Source organism: Pezoporus wallicus, unplaced genomic scaffold, assembly GCF_028554395.1.
Source record: "Pezoporus wallicus isolate ANWC-B61680 ecotype Strahan unplaced genomic scaffold, APGP_CSIRO_Pwel_v1 contig_7505, whole genome shotgun sequence".
Taxonomy (NCBI): Eukaryota; Metazoa; Chordata; class Aves; order Psittaciformes; family Psittacidae; genus Pezoporus; species Pezoporus wallicus.
This window is the reverse complement of record NW_026638908.1, coordinates 1,799,152-1,821,342: the sequence shown is the minus strand read 5'-3', so window position 1 is coordinate 1,821,342 and position 22,191 is coordinate 1,799,152. Positions and strand designations below refer to the sequence as shown.

Below are 22,191 nucleotides of genomic sequence, written 5' to 3'. Positions count from 1 at the left end.
GAAGATGGTTCCATCAGCATCATAATCTGTTCTTTATTATCATCAAAAATAAATTTCTAGTTGAAGCTGATCAGTTGATACTTCTCAGGTGATATATAAATATCCCCAGTCATCAGGGATAAGTCAGCAGGTGAAGTTTTCATATTTGTTGTTACTAAGTTAGGGCCTTGCCCTGTCTCCCTTAAGGCAAACACAATGTTTTCAGTAAATTCAGAGAGCTCAAACCCTCTGTATATATAAATGATGGGGATCTTACAGAGTTAAGTTGTTCCTTAACACAGCAAAAGTTTGAAAACCAGACTTCATTCAGACATCAGATATATTCTCCAGCAGTTGCAGACTGGCCAGGCACAGCGTGCGTGGCTCCAGACCAGATACAGCCTTGTGCTCTCAGGTGGGAGCATCACTGGGGATGCAGACATACAGAGACAATATTGAGATCCATGCACTGGGGATGGCAGAAAGGACACTAGTAACAGCAAATAAGGCTTCATTTGTTTCATCACTCATTGAACAGTTCATTTACTGAAAAAGATTACAGATTCAAAACCAGTGGCATTAGATTATTTGGGGGGTTTATGCCTGAAGATTCAAACTACTGAGCTTAACAGAAACACATCCCTGAAGCTTTAATGAGCATTTTATATCCTAGAAAACCCCATTATTATATTAATTTGCCAGATCTACGGGCAAATGAGAGTAGTGAGGCTTTAATTTTCATTGAACCTACCTCATCTTAGAATTAAATTTAAAAAATAAGAATAAGCAACAATATTCAGGTTTTCACCAAATGACTGTTTCAGGAAGAAATACTTTGCTTTTACATTTGCAAGCTAAATTAAAAACCCAGAAAACTTGTTATTATGTAATTCACATAATTGCTTTAGTTTGTAATCTCATTACGTGCAATTAGAACAGAGATACCTGTCAAGATAAGTGGGCAATAAAAGATAACCAGCATTGTGCTCAAAACTCCTCACCGACTTCTAGGTAATTCTTAATTTGTAACATCAGTGGAACTCTGGAAGTAATGAATATTTCACTGTTAACAATGTCAGAAATTTAAGACAACAAAACGTGAATTTAATGTACTACACCAAGACTAAGCTAAAAAATGTGTTCCTCTCAGAATGAAGATGAAATCTGAAATTGCAAATGGCTACTTTGCATGGGGATTCTGCCCTTGAAACAGTAAATACTATAGAATAGCTTTTTGCGCGCAGACAGTTCTCTAACAGCTGTAGTGTCCTATGAAATGGTGTCATTAACTGTCTAACTATGACGTCACACACTGAATTAATTTCTTCAGTAATAATAGTTAGAATGTGACCTTTCTAGTTCAGAAGAATTTGATACTGTACACCAGAGGTAATGGCGGCTTACAGAAAATATAAATAGAGTGTGGAGGCCTAATGGGAAGCTGGTGAGCAAGGTTGTTTGTTTTTAATTCTCTGCGTTTCTGAGGCTTCAAAGCACACATAAATTTAGTAAAAATCAAAGAAAAAGAAATAAAATTGCAGAGCAGATGTCTGCTTTTGTCTGACTGTCGTGTAGTACCTCATGGTGTAGAGCAGGACTCTTGTCCATCTCTCTTTATGATGACTTTGATGGTAAAACATGCTTGTCCAACAGGTCAGTCATTAACTTCTGAGAGCCTCATTCTCCAGGGAACGACAAAGATCCATTTGAAATGTCACTTTATAGGGATTTATAGGTTTAAGTACAATCTTGAATTTGCTATTACTCAAGGTCTGGGAATTTAAAATCAATTTATTTCTTCAAATGATAACTTAAGCTAGAGTGAAGTATGACATTTCTCAGAAAGGCCATCACCTGGGCATTTTAATTTTTAAATTTGTTACAGTTTAACTCTCTGGTTGGAAGAACTCACAGCAACCTCCCCCATAGCCAGTCTGGTCTAGGAAGATGCATGTAGCAAATTAAGAGAAATGAACAGGGCAGGTTAAAAGGGGAAGTTATCAGCAGAACCAATGTTATTTGTACCTTCAGTAAGAGCTCCAGCTCTTCATTTGTTTCCTCAAGAAGAAGGAAATGTTTTAATCACTGTATCCAATAAAAACAAATGCCATGAAAGATATTTTAACAAAAACAACTACATCAAATAGATTTCTCCATATTCACATTTCCTTCCTCTTACGAATTAAAGAAAACAGATTTTCCTTAAGCATCTTAAAAGCTCTCTTACAAAGTTGGTTTCAACCTTTTATGTGAAATTTTAACACTGAAATGTAATTTTTTTCTCTTTTGCCCTACCCGCTTTGACTAATCCTTTTCATATATCTGGTGTGCTTCGGTAATAAATCCTTGCAGGTCACTCATAAAAGTTGCCCTTAAATACCAGACAGTAGTTTATCCCTTAGAAAGAATGGAGCAAAAAAGTGGGAAAGAGCACCATGCCAAGCAGTGCTGTGTAAATATGCAAATGGCTTTAAAGCATGGCTGTTTAGCTGGAAGCCAAAAAAGTTCTTTTAGCACTGGATTAGAAGGACTGGAAGTCTTGGATCCAGCAACAGCTTTATATTTTCTGCAGGCATCTGAAACAAGCAAATCATGACTACCAGAAATGTCTGCTCATGTGAGGATATTCATTATTCCTGATGATTCTGAGTAGTTCTCCTAAAATATATGAATTAAAACTTAGAACAGGGGAAGTTTAGATTGGATATAAGGAAGAAGTTCTTTACTGTAAGAGTGGTGAGGCACTGGAATGGGTTGCCCAGGAAAGCTGTGAATGCTCCATCCCTGGCAGTGTTCAAGGCCAGGTTGGACAGAGCCTTGGGTGGCATGGTTTAGTGGGAGGTGTCCCTGCCCATGGCAGGGGATTTGGAATTAGATGATCTTAAGGTCCTTTCCAACCCTAACTATTCTATGATTCCATGGTTCTACAATTCTACGTATGGACATACTCCCAGGCAACCAGCTGTAAGTGGCCCTACTTGAGCAGCGGGATTGGGCCAGATGACCTCCAGAGGTCTCTTCCAACCTCAACCATTCTGTGATTCTGAGTATCAATTTATAGTTATTGCATTTTACAGATCAAGAAACTGAGTGAAAAAGTAATGTTCATGGTCACACAACACATAAGCAGAAGAATGTGTTTTCTTGAGTCCCAATATCCTTTTGAACATAGTTAGCTCATGCATAGAAACAAGGTGATGAGTTTCTTGTCTGTTCAGGAGGAATATTTTACGTTAATTTCAAATAGCATAATGAAACTATTGCTGTGAAGATGTTAGTAGATTAGAGGTGAAGGGTATGTGTCGTGGTTTAAACCCAGTCAGGTAACTTGTTCACTCACTCCCAGTGAGTGGTGCCGAGCTGACAACAATCGAGGTCCGTGTCCCCCTCCCCACCAGGGCTCTCCCCTTCCCCACTCCTGGAGGAACGGGGAGGAGGATCGAAAAAGTGCAACTCCCACAGGTTGAGACAAGAACAGTCCAGCAACCAATGTACACAAATCACCACCGCTACCATCAACTACAACAATGATAAGGGAAAATAACAAGGGAAGAGAATACAATACCACCGGCCAAGAAAACGAGTTCCACCCGGAAGCCCCGTGTCCTTCCAGGTAACTCCCAGTCACCCCCCACCCTGGGCATGACGTGCTGTGGTATGGAATACCTCCCTGGCTAGCCCAGGTCAGGTGCCCCGTCTCTGCTTCCTCCCGGCTTCCCCTCCTCCCTGGCAGAGCATGAGCCTCACAAAGTCCTTGGTCAGGGTAAACATCACTTAGCAACAACTGAAAACATCGACTTCACCAACACTGTTCTCAGGCTGGAAGTCAAAACACAGCACTGCACCAGCTAGCACAAAGGAAAAAAACATGACTGCTACTGCTGAACCCAGGACAGTATGTCATAAAGTTGGTGAGTGACCAGAACCAGGTGCAGGGAAAGGCAAAGCGGAAAAGTAGGACAAATAGAAAGCAGGACAATGAGGACATGAGCGTGAGTAGAGAACACAGCAACAGCAGAAGGGCTGTGGGAGCCAGTGGGGGCAGGTGGAGATCCACAACCCATCAGGGTAATGTTCAGATGCTCCATTAATAGAAACAGCCCAAGAGAAGCACAGAGGCCTCTCCCAAGTAGGGCCAATGAACGACCATCTCATCTGGTTGGCATTTACTGTAAGACTGTTTAAATTACATTCAAGCCTTGTTGCCAACAAGAGAGACATATAATATAGACAAGACTAAAAGGTAACCTATAAATAAAAACTGGAGTGAAGGGGTGCTATATATATAAACTGAGGAGCCATGGATTTAATCAATGCCTCACTATATATAAATGGACCTATTGGAACATTCTGTCTGCAGCAAACCCCTCACTGCTACACACTGCTTTTGAGGATATTGTAACTGCTAAATCTCTATCCACTCTTTCTCTTCTGGCAAATTCAAATCCATCCAAATTTTGGAGACATGAGAGCTAGAAGAAATTTATACAAAAATTATTTGCAATTATACAGTTATGTTTGTAAAGAAGTGGCAGCGTTAATACCAGCGCTGTTATCAAATACTTGTATATAAATGTCCAAAGGACACCTTGTAGAAGTTGTTCTCTCTCCTGCCTCAAAAAATCAGAGCAAAACAAGGCAGGGAGAATTTAATCCAACAAATTTTATTGCAAGTCATACATGGGATCCATAAGATCATCAGATCCCTTGTTCATATGGCCTACCGTAGTTAGATCAAATGTAGTTGTAGAGATGTGTCCTTTAGTCAGGTTGGAGGATTAACAAAAATCTAAGTGTTTAAATACAGCCATCTGTTACCTCAACCATCTCAGCTGTTGAGGGACAGAGCAAACCCTCTCAAGCTTCTCCCATAGCAGGTATTACAGAAAAAAATGCAGAGCAAAGCTGGCTATCTTGTGAGCAGTCTAGTGTTTATGTGTGGAACATATGAGGATAAAAGCTGCAAAGAAGAGGAGGAATGCCAAATAATATTCAAAGCAACAAATAATATTACAAGTACTGCTTTCATAGAGTTATCACTGACAGCCCTACCCTTTTGGAAAACAGGAATCAGGAGTCTGATCATACAGAGGCATCTGGCAGCATCTAATGCTGGGCTCAGTGATTTGTTATCTCCTAGTTATGAAGTGTGGGAAGATAGTGTTTCATGGTTACTAGGCCAAATAGGAAAGGCAGGTTACATACCGATGCACATTCCTTAGATATTGTATATGTACCTGTAAAATACATATTCTCTTCTGGGTACAGACAAAACCACCATAGTTCAAATTTTATCAGTTACTTTAATCCCAAAATTTACTTAACAGTGTTTCTCAGCTGTAGTCAACATTTGGTACAAAATTGCTTTCAGCAAGAGCTGGTGAGCTATCACCAGTGAGTTCTTCACACACGAAAATGGAAAAGTCTAGGTGTGAAGTACACTGCACCATCACACTGCCTGGATGAGTGGAACATTGGCTAGATAAGATGTGAGATAGGGATAAAAGCTTTTGGCAGTTCATCCACTGCCAGAAACAGGGCTCCACCTCCATAACTTAAAGGCATGTCCATGTAGATGATGCAAACCAGAGCATTAATTAGTAAATACCATGTCAGTCTTGTAAAATGAATCTCTGATGAGCCTGCAGCTGTCTATGCATTCAGAAAAGGGGGAAATGCATGCAGGTTTTCCAATCTCTTACCTGACACAGCAAGTGCAGTTCATAGGTTTTCTAGTGAATGTGAAAGTCCATCCAAGTGCTCTGAGACCAAGTCAGCAATCAGCATGGCTGAGTCAGCACCAGGGTCCTGCAGAGAAAATATGGCTACATACTCTCCCCCCGCTTAACCCTTGTCCATTCCCAAGTACACACACCTGCAGTCACAATATACTCCTGAATGCTACCCATACTGAATACTCAAGCCAAAATTTAACCTCCAGCAGTTAAGCATCTTTCCCATGGTCCATAAAGTGTGTGATGTCTGTGTAAGAGGGCAAAGACCCCAGGGATCCTGAGTCCCTGCAGTATGGTCCAGCATAGAAATGCAGTTGCACACAGTGCATATGGTACATCCACTGGATTTTATGTTTTGGCAACAAATGGAGAGAGGTTTCTCCTGCAGGTCACCAAAGGCAGGATGGTCAGGACAGTGGGGTGCAACATTATTGTAGCTCTTTTTTGTTTGCAGAAGTTTCCCAACAGACTGAAGGAAAGCTAAATCTTTGTGTCTATGCTTATGAACAACATGTATCTGACCTGAGGAATTTGAAATGTCTGTTATTTTGCTCCCAGGGAGCAAGAAATGGTCAAATGGCCATCAGTCTACAACTGGTAGTCTGGACTTGATAGTCCATGTTTAAAAACACTGGAAGTCATTTACGTCCTGAGCTGAAAAGCAGATGTAGAAGTCGCAGTGGTGCCTTCAGTACTTTCTTGCTGACTGAAACACCAGTAGACTCATATATCTGTCCAAGGTAAAGAAGATTGTTCTGTAGTTAATGATTTCCAGACATGATAAGCCATACAATTTGTACCTTCCAGAGTGCTTTTAAGGTAGGGTGTCCACGGAGTCAAAAGCAGTATTTTTAGTGCAGCGAAAAGCATGCCTTTTGGAGGGAACCAGAAAGTGTCCTTAGAATGGGGTCATGCTCTGTTCTGTGCTAGAGCTTTGTTGCATGATTATCTGGGGAGTTTTACTCTGGTCACCAGCTCTGGAGATTGTCAAAGCCACTCACAGCATCAGAGCTCTTCTTCCGAGCTATATCTACAGTGCTTAACTCCAACCCGAACCAGGAAAAACACGGCAGCACTAACATGATGGCAGGGATCAATTTTTCTCTTTGTTAAATGGGATAATCTTATATCTCACAGACACGTGTCAGCCTTGCTGCAGTGAACACCAAGTATTTTGAATGACCATAATGTCTTAATTTCTTAGCAACTTCTTTCCAAATATTTTCTATGCTGTCCAAAGCCATCAAGTTAAAGCAGGACTGAGCTACTAACAGCAATAAACCAATAAAAAATCCAAAACAACATATCTGAGAGATGGGCCGTAAAGATTCTGTTTGAGGATTTTTGAATGCACAAGTATTCAGAGGGGAAGGTGGCACCGTTGCAGAGAGATATAATAGACCTTCCTTGTAGAAATACTTGTAAATATCAGAGGAGCCATTATCCAGACAAAGGGAAACATCCTGTCATCATGTTGAGTTAGGCCAGGATCAGTCTAACTCGAATGTAGAAAGAGAATTACTTGGGCCTGTCAGACATCAAGGTTTCTGTTAGATGCATCCACTTTCTCTACATGAAGGTACTGACAGGTAGAACAGGCTGTCAGGAGCCTTTGCACTTTTTTGGAAGTGCAGGGTGTCCGCAGCTTGGCCAGATCTACAGCATAGCAGTCATAACCTGGACACTTCTACACAGCACATCTGACATGTGCAATAGGTTTCATGTCCTGGACTTTGTATGCAGTATAGGCACCTACACACAAGTTAGCCCTCCAAGTCCCCCTTTGCAGTCAGTAGAAAACAACAGGCACAGCTGACCTACTTTAGGTGCATTTTAGTATAGAAGGAATGAAACCATACAAAGGGTGTCTAGCTGGCTTCTACCCATGTGGATGTCTCCATACTGATGGCTCCCAGCCTGTTGTGGTTTGGGTTCCTTAGACACGCAGTCCCGGCGCCCAGCTGTGGAGGCTGTGGGCCAGGATGCCCCCACACTAGCATGGCTACAGCTGTGTTAGCACAGCACTGCACCTGAGCATGGAGGTCCTATGGGGTTCAGCCTGGGAATGTCTTCATGTCTGACACACACATGCCAGATGATGAGACCTGCGGAGACCTGCCGGATGATGAGAATTCAGCATGCTTTCTGGGAGCACTTGCCTGGAGATTGAGTACTTCTGGAAGTGATGACAGCACTGTAGCTGATAGAGACCAGGAATCTCTTCAGAAAAGAGCCTTACCTATTCTAAGGAAACCAGAGAAATTGAAATAGCATCAAATGTACAGAAGAGGACTGATCTGTCAGACTTTTTTCTTTAATGTTCTGATTTCCAATAAATAATTACATAAATGAAAGTACTGGGAGATAGTCAAGCAAGAAAATGTCTTTATTTTTAGGAAGGGCAGTAGGTTATTTATCTCAAGTTGGCCTAAGCAAACAATCTCTAAAAAGGGCTCAGAACTGTGGCTGCCAATTCCAGATACTGCTCATTAAAAGAAAAATAAACAAAAGCAAACATGTTTAGGTTTGCTAACCTAAGCAAGCAGAGGGCTGTTGTTTTTCCATGGCAATGCCATGCACTTTGAGAAGACTGGTCTCTCTTTTAGACACAAGCATTTTAAAGTGAGTGGAGGATGTTTAGAGTATTCATACAGCCCTGTAGAGCAAAGGATGGAGAGTTTCAGGGAATTAGTATTCTGATGAGCCCTAAAATTGTGTTTGGCTAAACCACTCCTTCCAGAAACTCATTACACCTTATTGCAAAGCTGCCAGAAGAGATACTGCTCCACTCATTTGTCTGATTATTTTTTTTTATCAATGCATTAAAAACTTGGCCTTTATTTATTCATGTGTCCTACTTTTACAGGTATCTATGGTTGATATCATGCCTGTTATATCAGAGAAGCAATGCTCTTTGCTAATTTCTGTTCCCTGGACTCTAAGGAGAAGCTTGATAATGTTCAAGTAGTGTTTTCTTTATTTAATTCTTACACTCCATAGAGACAGTGGGGACTTCTGAGGGTCCTGAAACTGTTGCTCAACCTATGCCAAGTGATAAATATTATTATGCAAGCAATTCACAATACATGTCACGGTTCTCCATAGATGTTTCGATTGAGAGGTAGCCTGTCACACCAGACTTCACAGTTCTCACACTAAGACTCCCTTAAGCATATGTCTTCTGACATACTTTTAGGACCTTTATAGAACAGATCAAACTGCAGAAAACTGGAAACTTGAATAGACAAAAATCCTTTCAAAATGAAATGACGTGTCCAATGAACTCGCTACCCCATTAAGATAAAGCAGGTGAATAAGCTGCAGTATGTCAGCTTAGCCAGAGGTAATTATCTGTGTATGTTCTTCACCATCACCAGATGACAGGCAATGAGAAATAATTTAATTCTCTTCCAGTGAAGGCTAAAAGAGCATTATTGGGAACAGGTACTATGACTTGAGTAGCATGCCACATATTATGCTACAGTCATCACTCTAACCTCTTGGTATATGAAGAAGTTGTGGGGGAGGGCTGTCAGAAACTACAAAAATATTTTTGCCTCTTCACATCAAAAATCACCCTTCTAAAATACTGGTGTTTATGCTATGGGATAGAACTTGTTTGTATTTTTGCACGTAGGTTTAATCTATTAGGATAATTCAGATAATTTTCATTTCATCACAAGTCCATGAGTTTATAGAATTAAACTCTGCCTGGGCAGCAATTACTTCTACTACCCTGAACAGACCTTTGAAGTGAGAATCTGCTAAGTGATATCATGACGTTTGATCTTTGCTCTCATGTCTGAACATCCATGCTAGCCCAGTAAGGATCCTTCTCAGACCTGGAAGGAAGTACACCTTTTGGTTCTATCTCTAGCAGCAAAGAGCATAACACTGTTGGCCAGCTACAACCAAGTCAGCTGACACTAAACTTGTCAATGACTTGGCAGCTTATGTGCTGTGGCTGCTACTTTGAGTGCTGTTCTTCAGATTCCGTTCCCCAAATGCACCAGCTGTCTCCTCTTTTGCAAAAGTCCTGGAGGCAAGCATCATCTTTTTCTTCTGTGTTTGTTTTAGATCAGATGTAATGAGATTCCTGGCCCAAGACTGATAGGCGTGAGTATAATGAATGTAACAAAGGCTGAAATGTCTTAATGTAGACCAGTTAATCCTGAATCCACATCCCTTCATGTACCCCAGCACTCAAGAGAAAACTCTGGGAATAATAAACACTGGTGTGGATCCAAGGGAGCCTTTTATTATGGAAGAAAGAGACCCTTTGTGGGTTCATATATTCACAGGAAAGTCACAAGTTCCAGTACTAACTAAAGAAACACGCCATATTTTCTTACCATTAGATCAGAGAGTCCATGGCTACATCTGAATTACTGAATAAAGCAGAGTGGGGACCTTCTAGCCAGGTAGCATAACACAGCCCAGGTCCATGTGCTGAAGTTTTCTCCTTGTTTGCCCAGCAAATAGCAGTCCCATATAGACTGCTTTGGGGGAACACATCCTAACCAATGCTATGCTCTGAGCCATGCCTGGACATTGTCAGGAAAATCGCAATCTGTCAAAGAGCAAAATGAAGGCAGAAGATGAACCATCAGTCCGTATGGATGATTGGAAGACAGCACCTGAAACCATGCTTTGCCCTTCTTCAGTTGGCTGAGGCAGATACAATCACAGACAACACTCTGTGCATGTTACTAGCATAGCACTCTTCTTTTGGGAAAAGCAAACATACCTACCCTGGGATGGCTGCACCACTATTGTTAGCTGGTGGCAGGGGAGGAATGGGGACCTGATTCTACCCTCCATTATGCAGATGCGGATCAGGAGCAGCTGCAATGAAACTGGTGGAACTGCTTGAATGCAATATGGGAGTAAAGCCATACTCAATGTGGATTGTCTTCCATTTTCAGTCCCATCTTGCACCCATACCAGCAGAAGGGTCTGAAGAAACAGAATTTGACGATGGGCTCCACAGTGCTTTCAGCACTGCAGCTGGTCCTTGTTTTTAAGAAATGCAATAATTAAATCCAGATGTAAGGGAGGGGGGGGAATAAATGTACCATGAACATAAAAGATTTTCAACAGCTCAGCAAGGTTCACATTAGATTGGACTTTTCAGCTTGAACTGGAACAAACACTGTCCCTTGTGCAAAAAAAAATCTAATAATTGTGAAGACATAATTGCTAATACAGACCTAACATTTTGGCCTACTAATTGTCTTCACCATTCAGAAACAGACAGTGAACGGAAATGTTCCTCACTCAATTGCCTACATAACGATTTTTCAGGGAGGGTATTTCCATTTTGTTCCAGACCTGTTTGTGCTTTGTGTGCAATTATGTTGTGCTCAGAGAACATTCAGCCATTTGAATCCCTCAATTAGCTCAACACTCTCACACTTCTTTTTATAAATACAGTGTTGGCTCATGCCCTGGAACAACTAACCGAGCACTCCATTATCACTAGTAGGGCAAGGAGCAACAAAAATATATCAGAATAACTGAGAATGCCTGAGAAAACTTCTGAACCCGAAACAAACAATCTGGATCTCATTTTCCCCTCAACCCCACTTCCATCATAGCATGGATTGTCAATACCTCATTTCTGGTTTGAACTGATGTAACTCATGATTTAAAATACTGTATCAAAATAGTGAGCATCCACACCTTCTGATTTTTTGTGATGAATTGAATAAGGAGGGGAGAAAAATGTTGCCAAAGAATACCTAGGTTTCTTAGGATCCTGTATCTCATTTTCAAAAGGGGCTCTGACAGGAAGAATAGCAGAGGCAGCCAAAAGTGAGGTAGATGTTTTGAGGAACTGGGAAGTATGTCTGCTTAGTTAGGGGTTAAACTGGTTCCCAGTGGACTTCAGCAAATACAGTACAACTCTGCCCATACAGCTGGTAGCAGTGAAGTTGCACTGACCTGCACCTAACCTCTTACTGTTGCGTGAGTGGACTAGATGAAAGATCACTTATGGCTACAGTGCAGGCATACCCTTAGTTGAAGTATGAAGGTGATGATCTTTATGACTTACTAAAGGACTAACATAGAGCACTCTACACATATTCATTTTCATTGTTCGTATTCACGGCCATTAAGTAAAAAGTTATTCTGCTTAGACCTGAAAAACCAAGGAAGCTTTTGGGCAGACACTAATGGAGCAGCTACGACCACCCACTAATTGAAGGGCATCAGAGAATATAACATGCCTTAGATCTCCATGGGTGGGGAGAAATATTGCCAAGACGGACACTGGGATAAGAATCTGTTTTCAATTTAGAAACTGTCTCCCTTCCACAGCATGTGGCATAATCATTCAGCTGAAATCCTTAGTCTGGTGGATGCCAGTCCTACAGCTCGGTGTTAAGACTAAACAACTGAAAGAAATAAGCAGTACAAATAGTATTTCTGCGGTCTCAAAGTGGCTATGGTATGAAGGCTTTTCCCCCTAGGAGCTATTATCTAAGAAAATGTTTCCAAAGCAAACCAGATAAAATATTGTCTATAAGAATGGTAAAGACAACTGAGATTTCCATTTATGTTCATCTCAGCTTCTCAGAGATCTCTAGCATAAGATTTATGATTTATTTGTAAACCTAATTTTTAAAGCTCGTTGTTGTTCATCTCTTAAGATACACTCTTTTCTAAACAAGCAGCTTATCTGGCTGGATGGGAATGTCTAGCCACCCTTGAGAATGGAAGTTAACATGCAGATGAATCTCAGGATTGTTGGCTTTTGCTACGCAAGGCTCCACAGCTATAACTGCAGAACTGCGCAGATGTCCAAGTTCAGGTCCCAGAAGCCATATGGACATGGCACTGAGCCAGGGTTAAATAGTCACAGCCACCAGGAGGGCTATTTAGCAGTACTACTCAGACTAATTTTTGCAGCTAGTGGAGGTATCACTGCACAGTGCTGCATTTGATATTGTAGAACTGCTGTTCATGTCATAGCTTACAGTAGGTACAGGAAGCAACGGTTAGCTCAGTGCAGAAAAGAAATCATCCTTTATTCCAGGACAACCCAGGAAAATGAGGAAGAGGTAGATATAAAGGAAATCTAACCCTAATCAGATCTGTACAATATAATAAGAAACCTCATAGCTCATAAAAAAGCAAGAAGGATCATACCTTTCTGATTCGCCTGAGTTCCACTTTTCCCACTTTTTGCAAAGATAAGTGTCCTCAAGAGCCACAGAATACATAAAGTGCTGTAGAGGCAGTCTGGTGTATCTCAGGGTCTGACAGCCAGCTCAGGGACAGCACTTGTAAATGCTAGCAGAAACAGGGTGTGGTACACGGTTTCTGAATATATGATATGCTAGAGCCTTCACAGCAGCTCTGCGACAATATTTCAAGAGTTAAACATGGTAAGAGGATTAGGATCCAAAAATCCATGAATCTGCATGGATCTAATATAACACATCTGATCCAGGGAGACTGCATAGGGTGAGCATTTGCTGACTGCATGACAGGCTGCTCCTGAGGTCAACCTGTGCGTGTCTTGCCAGCTTTGCAGAGTAAGTAGAAGTTCCTCAGTGGAGGACAAGAATTTACACAAACATATCAAACAACAGCCATGCTCTTTCATTTTCTTTTTATTTTCCAGTCTTAGAGGGACATCTTAATAGCTTTGTTTGTGTTTCTGATTCCTTGTATTATTGCTCTGCTAGTATTAAAAAGGTGACATAAATACTTACAAGCTTTTGTTTAATTTCAGTAAGTTCTTTAAATCATCAAAAGTATTAAACTATATACACCAGGCACAGACACACATTTAAGAAATAACAAGAAAATGCTCTTCTGAATGGAAGCTGGCTGGCTGCTGTGAAAGGCTGTCATCAAAGCATGGCTGGCTGGCTAGCTGGCTGGCTGGTTGTGAGGCTGGTGAGATGTGCCTGTTGTAATTCCAGGAAATAATCAGTCCCTGGGAGACACAACAGTTCAATCATTTCTCATGCAACATAATAAATAAGTGGGTGAGATTGCATATATGTTTCTGCCTCCTCTAGGCTCTTCATCCAAAGCTCATCAAAGCTTTCATGCAAAATAAATTATATAAAGCTATTCTTTTTTTTTAGAAAATCTATTATTTTCCTATGAATACACTTTCTTTACTGAATAAGGATCATCACTTCTAGTTAACTCATCCTCTGGTACAAAATGCATTAAGAATTAAAACCAGGTCCTCACCTGCAGAGGGGCACCCACTGCAGGCCAGGGGCAGGACACAGGTAGGAATGTTGACAGCTTAAATACTGTAGGCAAAAAACCAAGCACAAGGGCAGGGAATGAAAGAGCAGATTCAAGTTCAGCAGCATGTGTGTGTGTGGTCTGCTATGATGAGGTTGTGCGCTGTGCTCTGGGGAGACCTGACTGTTGTAATTCTTGCTTTCCCCTGCCTATCAGCCAAACCTAACTCCCCAGTATGCATGCATAGGAAATACTTTATTTTTATTTTCTCATTGCAGGAATGCCAAGAAGGATTTTACCGTACCAACTCAGGAAAATGCTCTCCTTGCAACTGTAATGGTAATGCAAACAGATGCCTTGATGGATCTGGAATCTGTGTGGTAAGGAGTTCTTGTGTTCTCTGCTGGTCCCTCACTGAGTAACAATATCTTTTTTCTTTTCTTTTTTTTTTTTTCAATAATAACATGAACCCTTTCACTTTCTTTCACTCTTGAGTGAGGCTTTGCTTGAAGGAAATACTTCCCAGGCAAACCCAAGAATCCAGGGTCTGACTCTTCTATTAACACCAGTGCTCAGTTTCAATACACAGCAAAAGCACTGTCTGTACCACAGGGGCTTTTTGCTGAAGTGCAATCATAAGCATGGCCAAGATCAATACATTAATAAGATTATCCTGGCCAAATTTCATTCTCACTTACTTAAATTATCTCTGTAGATTCAAAACATTTCCTGCATGTAATATTTGTGAGGGTCAGTATGCTGGGGAAAACTTTTAGTCCATCAGAAATATGGAAAGAGTTTTGTATACCTCTGAAGAAATCATATATAAACTAAAACACTTTTTATTCTCCCCTTTATGAATACAGTGCTGTATATCATATAAACAGTTTACAATGGTGAGTGACGGTATACAAATGCATTATCCATAGTAATTCTGCTGCATAGCAGCCTTCTGCTGCAAAGAAACCACATGAGAAGGTTGAAATATTACACTACGGGAAGAGCATATTGAACTCCAAGGTAGTATTATAATTTCCCATATGCTCAGACTCAGTATCAGCTCATACAGAAAGCTTATGAGTTAGTATTAGTAGTTGATCACTTGTAGCTCGAGAGCAAATACCAGTCCAGCAAAATTAATCACAATTACTAGCTTGTAATCAGAGCAATAATACACTAAAAAAAGGATGGAAGCTGATAGTGTCATGTTTCTAATCCACGTAGCAAGACCTAGGTATTTGTGTGCTCTTTACAGGCTTGTAAAGCAAAAGTAGAGCTCAGAGCTCCTTGCTCTGCCATGTGTTACTTTTGACAAGTCATAAAACTTTGCCCTTAGTTTGCTTCTTAATAAAATGGCCTGATAATATTCTCATACTTTGCATCGTTGCAGCCTCTATCAAGTTTTCTGTAATACAAATACATAGAGTCATGCTCCATGGCATATTTCCTATCATTTTTATTTCTGTGGGAGGAAGACAGTGCAGCTGTTCAGCCACTTATTATTATGGCTTGGCCAGTGTAGTGTGCTTAGGATTGGCTGGTTTCTGCAGAACACATATTGGCTTAGTATTTTTATATTAGATTTCTAAATGTGGTTCTACACTACCAGCCATTCCCAGCTATTCTCTTTCACATACACAAAGCTTTTGCTCATGAGATGATTGTCCCCTTAGTGTCCAGTGATAAACATGCCAAGAGGAAATTTCCAAGGGAAGACTTAGGAACAAGAGAGAGAGCTTGACAAATGTCTGCTTCTGCGGACTCTGGTGACCAGAGATTTTCTGAAGTAGAATATATGAGGTCGGAAGTGCCTATATCCTCAGTTTACAAACACAACAGAAGATTTGTTTCCTATCTTCTACAAAAATAAGGAAAATGGTAAGGGAAAAAAAAAAACAACAACGAAAAAAAACAACAAAATCAAAGTTGCTGTATCAGCAGGAAATAATCCGAAAGTATACGTGACTGGCTGATGTTTCTGCAGAATAATAAACCCTCAGAACCAGCCAGGTAGTAAAGAACAAAACTAAGAGCTAAACCCTGGTTCACTACTTGAGTTCAAATAAGCCATTTGATGGCTTATCTGTACGACTTACTAAGCTATTAAGCTCTGGCCATTTACTTCTGAATAAAGAGTCAAACATCTAAGTGAAATAAGAGTGAAAGAAAAAGGGAAAGAGCCTGGTGCAAGGAAAGAGAAGAATGAAAAGGGATTTTGAAGGTTTGATAGCATACAACAGAACCAGAGATGCCCATGGCTACTGCAGTAACAGGACATTTCTGAGCATTTGGAATTTTTCAGGGAAGGTTGGAAGACCGATGAAATTGGTAAACTGCAAAATGTGACTGAGAAAGCCTTGGAGGAGAAAAGCTCATGGAAAGAAAGTTGTAACCTGAATTACAGCAGGAAGCAGCATGTTGGATGAATGAATGCAAATAAGTTCAGAAAAGGAGACTTGATGTTTGATAACGTGATTTGCATTAGAGTCGGTGGACAAAGCAGCCTTCCTTAAGAAGCACAGGAACGGAACTAGGCAAAGCCTACTGTGGCTGACACTGGGACAGGAAGGAGTAGGTACCTACATGGCTAGGAGTTTCTGCGATGGGATGGGACCATAGGATATTGGAGAGCTCATTATTTTCTCTGTCTTCACATTTTTAGGCAAATTACTCCAATAATTCCTGCAGTGGTAACCACCACACCTGATAGTACGACAAGACTTTCTGCATTCAGTTAGTTTTTAGTAGGTTGTTTAAAAAAAATCTATATTAATCCCATATTGTTGTTGTCATCCTCTGTTTCAATCAGTATAGAGCTGCTATCTCCCTGCTTCTGAGATGCAACAGTGTTTTATCACTTATGGACTCTCCACTGACACCACGTTATGCTAATCATGACTCACAGATGTTACAGAATGTGTTTAGCAAAAGACCTTTAGAAGAACTGATGTTCCCCAGGTTAAAAGTTTCTGTGTTTGCATGTTTATTTACACTATGCAATAATTTAAACATGGGGGAAAAGAATATTTTTTTAAAGGCAAATCTTCCAACAATGAAGGAAGACTGTTTTCTTGAAAGTAATAACAACATTTTGTTCAGTTGGTAGATAATTATTCTTTATAGTTTAAGTAATAACTGAGCTATAAGAACTGAATAAATGAAGAAGGCAGTATGAAAATGAAAACGTACTCTACTTCAGAAGAGATGAAAATAAGGGTCTGACTCCATACAGTGCTCTAAGACCATCATATTATGCAAATCTCCCAAATCAATTTGGCAAATGTAGTTCCCACAGCATACAAATTAATGAAACTTTCATTGGCCTCTGCCCTGAATTTCAAATCAAATAAAATTAAACCCCTATTAACTATGCCTTAGGGTAAAGTACTCACATCTTTAATTTCTGCTGACATAAGTATCTATCTTCGGGTTCTGTTTCAAAACTTCTCTCAGCTTATTCACAGACTGTAAATCAGATCCACAAGTCTTTAAAAGCTTATTGAATGGCACAATTAATGCAACAATCTCACTGGGTAACCAGACAGAAGAAATTATTGCAGACAGAGCCTTTCTTGCATAGATGTCCACATAAAACTGGTTCACAGATTAATCATGCGGTCTTGTGATTAAAACTGAAGAGCCACTAGGTCCATTTTTCTTAGTACAGAAAATCACCCAAGTGTTAGAAGAGCAGCCAGCACATTGTAAGCTCAATTTATGATGTAATACAATAAAGATGTCAAATAATGCTAAATATCAAAGACACTAACTTGTGATGCATGTAAAGGCTAGTAGAGGAAGAAACACGAATTCTTTGTACAGATTTCAGACTTTAGACTTTTAATGTAACTTTATCAATCCCAGCTAAGAGAAGAAAAGAAAGACCATTTTCAGGGCCTTGATTTTGGAAACTTGCTTGGTATGTGTGACGTTAACTAGGTGAAACTATAACAGCTACAACTGGCAATCTGCAGACACAGTGATGTGCATTTCTCCTGCATAAAGACTGTCTGATTTTGCCCCTAATAACATAGGAAGACATGAAGAAATTAAGGGAATGTTTTGCCTCCTTCATCATACGCTAGGCTCTACCCCTCCAGCAACCTACAGCTGAGCTAGTTCTTTACAACACCTCCACTGAGTGTTCAATATTTAAAAATTCAGACATGGGAATAGGCTTCAAATGACTTGTCGGCTGAGTAGAACATCAGAGTGGCTGATATGGCCAACTCTGAAACAAGTGGCATATGAAGGTGAAACAACTTATATACAACAATGAGCCCTCATTTCATATGCAACAAGTACAATGGGCAGGGCTTCTCCATACTAAAAAAAATTGATTGCATACATTAGAAAAGTAAGTTGCTTGAGGTGGCTGCAATGTACTATAGCAGTGACTGCAGATGAACACAGTAAACTGGATTGAAAGGTTGAAAGAATTTAAAAAAGCTGGCTATCTAGACAAAGTTTTTGTTGGGATGAGTTATCAGTGTCCTTTCGGAGGTTTCTAATGTTAATAGAGGTTAGAACGTCATCAATGCATGTAAAACACATACACCCAAATAAGTAATCCTGAAAAAGCACTACAGCAGAAGCTGAAGGGTAAATCTGTTGGTGCATACCTAAAAATCCCTAAGTGCTTTGTTATCATCACAGTCCTGTATATCTGATCAGTCCGTATATAAGACATCCAATGACTACTCCTAAATAAGTAAATAAATAAATAAATAAAACCTTTTTGGAAGAAGAAAGACCAAAGCATCTTAACAGTGGAGAGGATAAATTCACTGGTATCCTTTCCAGCCTTTTATGGATTTTTTTACAATAGAGAGTATTGTCATGCAAGTGATTTGTGTTGAAACATTTGGGTTTACAGCTGAGTGGAAAGGTTGGAATGGATTTGGCAGTTCTGCCCAAGAGGATAATATCTTCCACATGACTGCCAAGGCAGGTCTGGACAATCGCCAGTAGATCTACAACCATCCATCAAGCACGAGCAAAAAGCAGCGGGGAGCTAGCAAAACTTGTCAGCTTATTAGGTACTTCTGGCTTCATGAAGAGCCTTGCAGCTTACAGCTCACTGTTTCTTTCTATAAAACAGACTATATCTATCTATAGGTTAGAAAGCTAACCAGAACTATAACAGTCTGGTGCTGAAAGGCAACCCTTGTGCAGAGCTTTTAGCATGCAGCAGTTGTCAAAAGCATTACTTCTTTTAATAGATTCATTTTCTCAGATACAGACATTTCCCTCCTTCTTAGCTATGCTTAAACTTAATATTTGTTGTCCTAACTGGTTTGCTGTTGAAAACTTGCAACACTGATCCCTAATTTTGTTTCCCTTCCCCATGCAGCCTGTGAAAGAGGCATGTAGGAATTCTGACCAAGGCTGCGAGGAACGGCTGCTGTGGCTCTCACGCCTGCTCAGCTGCGTTTCCCGCAGTTAGCTAAGACAAGTGATTGATTGAGAAAGTAGAGGGCCAGGTTGCTTTGGCAAGACATCAGCTCCCACTTCACTCATGAATACAGGACAAGTTCTACAAACCAAAACTTTGACACAGAGGGAGGGGGTATGTTGACCCAAACTGGATCAGGAATCAAGTTTTGTTGCTATTCTCATTATTTTAAGGTTGACAGTTGTCTACTTTAGTAAAAGCTGCACAGCGATCAGTGTTTCCTTTTAGTGCCTCATCTCCTTCTTCCATTAGATATTCTGAAAATTAACATTGCATCTCATCCACAGTGGCTGGAGAGAGAAGGCCTGAAATCATAAATCACAGAGATGAAAAAGATAAAACATGTACATCTCCTAGCTTTCATTCCATTATGCTGAAGTACTCTTTTTACTGTTATTATTTTGGGACAGCAATGAGCTATGTAGCTCTGTAACCAGCATCTCCCAAATTTGGGGAAATATAAATCTACATCCAGGTATTGTGCCTCAGGCCAACCTCCACTGGCCCAGCAATAAATACACACAGACTGCACAGCAATGTAAACTACTTGCATCTCTTTACCTATGTGATCTATATATCCTTATGTAATCTTTCTGCAGTAACAGTTGTTAGAAAACTATCTCTCTGAAGAACAAGGAGTGAGAAAAGAAACAAACCCAAAGCAAAACCCAGCAGTTCCTGCTCCGGTGTAACAATGACTGTTTTCAGCTGAAAATTGATATTCAGAATTCCTAACCAGGGTTTGAGGACACTTCCAGATTTCACAGATAATATTTAAGACCCTAGGGTTTGGGGTTTTGTTTTGTTGTACTAACTTCACCAGAGGAAGCAATGAGTATTAACTTTTAGTTGGCCCTGGAGAGTCTCCACACCATCCAACAGTAGATACCTAACACAGGTGCTCTGCACCACACTGTGGCAGGTCCTGGTTTTTTTTTTATTTTTAGAGGGTACTGTTAGTCATCTGAGGAAACAGTTTCCCTAGAACTGCCTAAATGGCACGTGTAATGAAGCTGGTCTTTTGAAGACCATCAGAAGGAGAAGAATGTTTGTCTTGTGCTCTTAAACTTGTTCTAGTACCACCACCTCAAGAGAATCAACAAACTTTTCATGATCATTTTTGCACAAGTGTATTTACTGAGCAGACCCGCATCACATGAAGTGCTATGTGGTCTCAGAACAGCGATTCCAGCTTTATTTTTCCAAGCAGAGGAGTTAATGAGCTCAGTGCTGACAATCATTCTCAAATAAACCCCCCACAGCATCTTTTCCTGCGCTTTTCATGCATGTAAAGTATAGCTACAGTAAGGGCCAGGTAGAAATGCTCATCCTGATTGCGAGAGACAAGTAGTAAGACCAGTAAGGCATTTTCTAACACAGGAAAATACACTCCAGCCACTCTGTCATTTGACAAGCTGCTGCTGATGTGCCAATGGCTGAATGATTATATACTGCAGATTCGTATAGAATCCAGGCTGCTATTATATTCAATTGCTTCCTCTGAAGCTGACATGTCCATTGATTGTTGCTTTATGAAAATAAAGGTTATATTAACGTGGGCATATGAAAGCATTGATCTTATAATTTTAACTTACTGTAATTTGAAACAGTTTAAAAAAGTATTATAAAGCCTAGTTGTGATACTTCTAGCTGTATAGTTGTACCTGTTTCCGTGACCTTTACCACATCTCATTCTGTTCTGTACAAAGACAGAAAGCAATTTTCTGCTAAACTTCTGTTTTTGATGTCACTCCATATTTTCTAGATATTTTTACTTCAGTATTCCTTGTTTTTCAAAGGAAACCAAAATGAAAACTATAGATTGCATTTCTTTATTTGAGAAAGTAGATACCAGCGTCAGTAAACATATTTCTAAAATTTTGTGAATACATTTGAATGAACCACTGAGGCAGTGAAGGATGTGAGTAATGCCATACATAGTCCGATTTATAACATCAACCATAAATGACGCCTTTCATTCTAACACATGTATGAATACCAGGACCAAGAATAGCCCTTTAAATTCCCACAGCAAGGCACTTACTCAAAATCCAGTTTCACAAAAAATCACCACAAATGGAATTTCATTTTTAAATTCCTCATTATTTCTCTGTCAAAAGTGATCCATTTAGAAGTAAAACACCTTTATTGTACTACCAATTCAGTGCCACCCAGTGCTGAGATTCACCCATGAGCTTCAGAAAGGGTGTCCTCCCTGCCTTCAAAGGTGTCTCCCAGGCTTACTGATGTCAGTAATCTTGTTGGAGATGCAAGCTAATGGAACGTAAAATATAGGAACACGTTTTTATCACTGTAAAAATATAATACTAAAAAACCACAGGATTTCTGAATAAATCCACTTTTGCATAATCACTAAAGTGTCTCAAGTACTCAGCTAGCAGAATCTTTAAGGTAAAAGAGCATTTTAGCACTTCCCTTCAGTTTAGAAGATGCAAAACACTGCAGATTTAAGGAGCATCATTTGCTGCCCTGCTCTGTTCATCGCAGTAGTATCTGAGCTTTGGAAACCAGTAACAGATTTACTCTGATAATACCCATGTGTTGTTTGGAGAGCTGAGGACACGAGAGATGAATTGAATTGCTCAGAGCACAAACAAAGAGTGTGATGAAGGCTGCTACTGAATGCAGCCCACCTGAGGCCTCTGCCAGTGCTTCAGACTCGGAACTGCTCTTTCTCTTTGAGCACTCAGTGGCTTCACACTCATCTCTCTCTTGTGGTACATTAACATCACTTTTTCATTGAACAGTGGCAAATGCAAACTATGTTTAAAACTGCATTAGATTTCT

The 22,191-nt window shown here is 40.2% G+C and overlaps 1 protein-coding gene across 1 annotated transcript in view; it reads left to right on the top strand.

The window, feature by feature from the left end:
• LAMA4 (laminin subunit alpha 4) overlaps positions 1 to 22,191 on the top strand; it is a 102,559-nt gene that overhangs the window by 9,521 nt on the left and 70,847 nt on the right. The window contains exon 2 of the mRNA XM_057413197.1: positions 14,207 to 14,308. Within this exon, the coding sequence (XP_057269180.1) occupies positions 14,207 to 14,308 (102 nt within the window). The remainder of the gene's footprint in view (positions 1 to 14,206; positions 14,309 to 22,191) is intronic.